Raw genomic sequence first — 5,370 nt, 5'->3', positions numbered from 1 at the left:
AGACAAACTACTTACTACGAATACTATTCCCAAGGCTAGCATGTTAGAAAGGTGTATCCAAACACTCAGTTTTAAAATAAGCTGGAATATAGATGTTATGCTTACTCCAGCAAACTACTTCTGAATACTATTCCCAAGGCTAGCATGTTAGAAAGGTGTATCCAAACACTCAGTTTTAAAATAAGCTGGAATATAGATGTTATGCTTCTCCAGCAAACTACTTCTACCACAAAAAGTAAAGGTAGTCTAAACAAAAGTAAATTCATTCACTTTATTCCTATCAATTGATAAGGACATTTCTATCCAAATATCTGCCTCACCAAACAACACAGAATAAAGAAATAGAAGAACTGTCTAAAAACTTAAAGAAACAATAGTTGTGACATCCAAGAAAAACATTCTTGTCATACAAAATGACTGGAATGCAAAAGTTGGTACCAATGCACATAGAGAACAGCACAATACAGCTGGAAAACTTGGACTAGGGGAAAACCAATGACAGCAGCATGAGACTGTTAAAGTTTGCACAACTGCATAAGCTTGTACTTGTCAACTCACTTTACCCACACAAACAATCAAAAAGAGTGGCATGGATTGCTCCCCATGGCACCTACAAGAATCAAATGGACTACATTTTCATGTCTAATTGATTCTGATCAACCATCAACCTGAATAAGACCAGATCTTTTCTCAGAGCTGAAAGTGCAATGACTACAATTTAATAATGATGACAATAAAGCTAAACTGAAGAACATTGCAACAAAAATACATCAAGAGTCAAATATGACCTAGAAAAGCTCAAGGACCCATCCAACAAAGGCTGACTTCAACATAAAAATCGGAGGTTTATTTGAACCACTTCTTATGCTAACTGACATTACAAATGGATTCACTCAAGTGATCACAGAAACAGCAGAAGATTTGCTTGGAAAAGCTAAGAAAAAGAATCAACAACGAACAACAAAATCATGAAAATGTGTGATGCACAATGAGCATCAAAAGCTAAACACTACTGATTTAAGAATCTGGCAGTCTCAATTACAGAGAAGCAAACAGGAATGTGAGAAATGAAATAAGAAAGGCAAAAGAAAGTTGGATTCTAGACAGGTGTAGACAAATTCAAAGCAGTTTTAAAGAAAAACAGTAAAAAAAGTATTTGAAAGCCTGGAGAAGATAATCAAAACACACCAAGCAAGAACAATGGTAAGAGATGACAAGAATGGGAAATTGTTTACTGAAAACAACATAATACACAAAAGATAGGCAAAGTACACAAAGGTAGTCTACAACTACAACATCCAAAAGGGGCTCCGAAGTATTTGACCAACTACGGAAAGGAGAACCTGGAATCACAAAAGAGGAATACTCAGACATCTCAAGAGAAGATGTAGAAGAAACCAACAGAAGCCTTAATTAGAAAGTACCTGAGGAAGGCAACATACTTGCAGAACTCTTGAAGAAAATTAACAACATAAAAAGCATGCTTCATAAAATTTGCAACATGATATGGATGGAAAAAACTTGGCCAACCCAGTGGACAAAGTCAGTCATCATCATCAACCTTCCAAAAAAGGAGAATCTCTACTGATGCATACACTACCACACAATCTAAACAAAGTACTTATAAAATAATACTGAACAGACTCAAACCTCAAGTAGAAACCATGCTGGTGGTACAACAAACTGGGTTCACAGCAGGGAGAAGTACCAAAGAGCAAATCTTCGACATTCAAGTACTGTCTGAAAAGTACCACAATCACCAAATCAAACTTCACCATAAATTCATAACTCAACTAAGCTTTCAATAGGGTGTGGCATAAAGCACTTTAGCTCATAATGAAGAAGCATAACATCAGCAAATACTTGATAACACTAACAGAATAACTTTACAGCAATGCAAGTAGTAGAGTGCTGTTTGGCAACTACACCAATGAATGGCTTGCAACTTTGGTGGGAGTGCGCCAAGGCTGCCTATTCTCGCCATGCATTTTCAACCTGTTCCTCAAACAAATGATGTCAGATGCCTTAAAGAATTTCACAGGAACTATATCAGTTGGAGGGTGAAAGATCAGAAACAACCAGCACTTTGCTGATGACATCAATCTGATAGCTTCAAAAACTTACAGAAATGCTGTATGAAACTGAAAAGAGCTACAGAATGGAAATAAAACTGAGAAAAGTAAACTGATGACAATCTCCAAGATTACTGATAGCAATGTTTATATGAAGATTAGCACTGAGTGTAACAAGTTTTAAGCCACTATCACAGAAGACTTGACATCTGAAAAGGAGGTAAAGACCAGAATAGGTAATTCCACCAGCCAACTAACAAAGCTAAAGAAAATCTGGACAAGCAGCAATATTACATTGAAGCTAAAGTTACATCTGCTGCATGCAGTGGTCAATTCTACAATGCTTTAATGGGTGTGAGGCATGGATGGTAACAAGTAGTTAGAGAACAGAATTGAGGAATTTGAAATGTGCTACTTTGGAAGACTACTGCATGTTTTGTACACTGAGCACCAGTCCAACAAGTCTATCAGGCAGCAAATCATTCAAAAAATTGGAACCTACAAACTGCTGTTAGAGGTTGTGATGAGGAAGCTGCAATCATTTGGGCAAATCACAAAAAATCCAACAACATAATGCAGGGTGTTGTGAAGGTTAAAAGAGGTAGACCCCCCCTCAAAAAAAAAAAAAAGAGCTGGAAAACCAACATTAAGGACTGGATGGGGCTTCAACTGACAGAGTGCAGAAAGCTAGCCAAGCACAGGTCAGTGGAGGAGGGTTGTTGTAGCACTCAAAGTGTCCCAACAGTCTTAAGACTGACTTGTCATTGACTGTTGCAAAGTGTTTTGCCTGTAAACAAACAACCATCACTTGTCCATTTTTCTTTGAATGTTTCAGCCCAACCTAAAGAATAACTATTTTTGCTAAGAACCTATTACTCCTTGAGAATATATTATTCATATCTTGATTTTCAAGCTTTCCCATAGTTTCTGTACAGGTCTTGGTTGAAATCTTGTTATGGTGCCACAGAAAGTGGTTTGATCATTTGCTGAACAAACACCTATAAAGTTCAAACACAATTGAATAGTGCAAGAATTAGACTATAATTTCATAGTATATATATATAAGCTTAAGTAATTTTTTTTTAAATATAATTTCTGTAAACATTCTTTTCAGTTCCTTTCCTTTATCATTTTATAAGCTAATTCTTCCTTACCATTAAAGCTAGGCAATTAGTGAAAATTGTTAATCAGTCAATCATTGGACTCATTAACTGATTACATTCAACAAACCAATTATTCTCACATTAGACTTGGATAGTTGGAATAATCGAAACATCAATAATCGAGAAACACTAATGAAGTTAATTGACTTAATCATGATTTAATTGATTATTTCACATGAAACTAATTGAGTTAATAGTCCAGATCTACTTGGCATTGCAATAACATTACAAATTTTGATTACACTTTAATTTTTCTGAGCAGTATACATATATATTAAGATACAAGTAAGTAAGATAAATTTATATATATATTCATCATATATCTCAATGTTTTCTTTCAATATTAACAACATTAAAAGTATAACAATACACTTACATACACAAACATGAAAACAAACCTGCATTAGCATCTTTGACAGCATTCTCATACTGTCCAAGTTTCAAAAAGGCTGCTGCCCTATTTTTCAAACACACTATCCTTTCTTGGCATTTTTCTGGACACAAGTTTAGAGCTTTTGTGTATGTTATAATGGCACCCTGGTGATCACCTGCTTTAAACAATTTGTTTCCTTCTTCCTTAAGTTCTTGAGCTCTGCTCTTTTCATCACTGCTTTTGATTTCTGACTGGTTTGAAGGACAGTTATTTGCCATTTTGCAGCTATAACTAAAAATAAGATATTCTTCATCAGTAACTTTATCAAAAATTCAAATATATATCAAAAAATTATAGATTTTTTATAACTACCCATTATGAAAAAGAAAGTGATAGATGAGAACCCTTTGTAGAGATCCATTACATAATAAACAAACAATGTGTACATGAAATCATAGATATACATTTTAAAGGAATTTTTAGCAAGAGTAAATTTCTAGAAAAAAAAAGAAATATGGAATTCTTAAAATATTTCAAATTTGATGATGTCATGTGACTTCTTTGTTCAATACTGTATATATATATATATATATATATATATATATATATATATATATATATATCCGTGTCAGTGTAAATTACTTGTACCTGATGATGACAAAACCTTGTCGAAACGTTGTACATTTGCTGTTATGTTAAACTTACATTAAAGATTTTCTTCATTACCCATTCAAGCCGTCTCCAGCCATTATTAGTCTTAAAGTGGGTTACTCGTCATCGAATTTAAACTCTAGTTTGTTCGAGGCGCCCTCTTTTTTAGTATATAAACTTGGCGAGAAAAACCAGCGCGACTGAAGAGATATAGATAGATTGAAGAGATAGATAATTGAGTCAAGCGAACAATAGGCACCGTAAGTAAAGTGTGTGAATCACTGTGAAGGAGTTGATGATGGTGAAGTGAACCAAGTATAGATATTAAAGGAGAGCAGGAGAAAGACCAAGATTTGAAGCCAATAATTGATTTCCTACAAGTAAGTGTTTTGCGCCCTGCTTGGGAGAAGGTGTCTAGCTAAAGCTCTGTGACAAAAAACTATTGGGCACAATGGGACCAGTTGAAGCTTGAAGATGGTATTTTTTCTCCGGAGATGGGAAAGTGACGACCTGACAAACAGTTATACAGAGACAGTTACAGTAAGTTGTGCTGCGTCAGTCCTATGATAGTTTAACATGAGGACATCTCGGAGTTAAAAAGACATTGAGTCACCCACGGCAGAGATATTACTGGATAGGTACGAGGCAAGATGTGGAAGAATGGTGCAGGACATGCAGTACATGTTGTGCAAAAAGGGGACCAAGGCATAAGGGACGTGCCCCAATGAAGTTATATCAAGTTGGTGCACCAATGGAACGAGTAGCCATTGCTGGTCCTTTGCCCCAAACTCGTGCTGGAAACAGGTACATTTGTGTGGTGATGGATTATTTCACCAAGTGGCCTAAGGCATATGCAATACTAAATCAGGAAGCTACAACTGTAGCTTCGGCTATTAGTGATTTCTTCTTCAGATTTGGTATGCCATACAATGGATCAAGGCTGTAGGTTTGAATCAGCTGTGTTACATGAATGCTGCAAGTTGTTTGGTATACGAAAGACCAGAACAGCGTCACTTCACCCACAGTCTGATGGGATGGTAGAAAAGTACATTTGGACACTGGGACAGTAATTGGCAAAGGTTTGTAATAGCCTCCAAGATGACTGGGATGT

General features: G+C 35.8%; 1 protein-coding gene across 1 annotated transcript in view; it reads right to left on the bottom strand.

Annotated features, from left to right (window-relative positions):
- LOC106465224 (protein unc-45 homolog B-like) overlaps positions 1-5,370 on the bottom strand; it is a 152,579-nt gene that overhangs the window by 131,494 nt on the left and 15,715 nt on the right. The window contains exon 2 of the mRNA XM_022393080.1: positions 3,634-3,899. Within this exon, the coding sequence (XP_022248788.1) occupies positions 3,634-3,886 (253 nt within the window). The 5' untranslated portion in view covers positions 3,887-3,899. The remainder of the gene's footprint in view (positions 1-3,633; positions 3,900-5,370) is intronic.

Source organism: Limulus polyphemus, unplaced genomic scaffold (assembly GCF_000517525.1).
Source record: "Limulus polyphemus unplaced genomic scaffold, Limulus_polyphemus-2.1.2 Scaffold1875, whole genome shotgun sequence".
In the NCBI taxonomy this organism is placed as follows: Eukaryota; Metazoa; Arthropoda; class Merostomata; order Xiphosura; family Limulidae; genus Limulus; species Limulus polyphemus.
The sequence above is the reverse complement of the archived record's forward strand: the minus strand, read 5'-3'. Positions and strand labels throughout refer to the sequence as shown.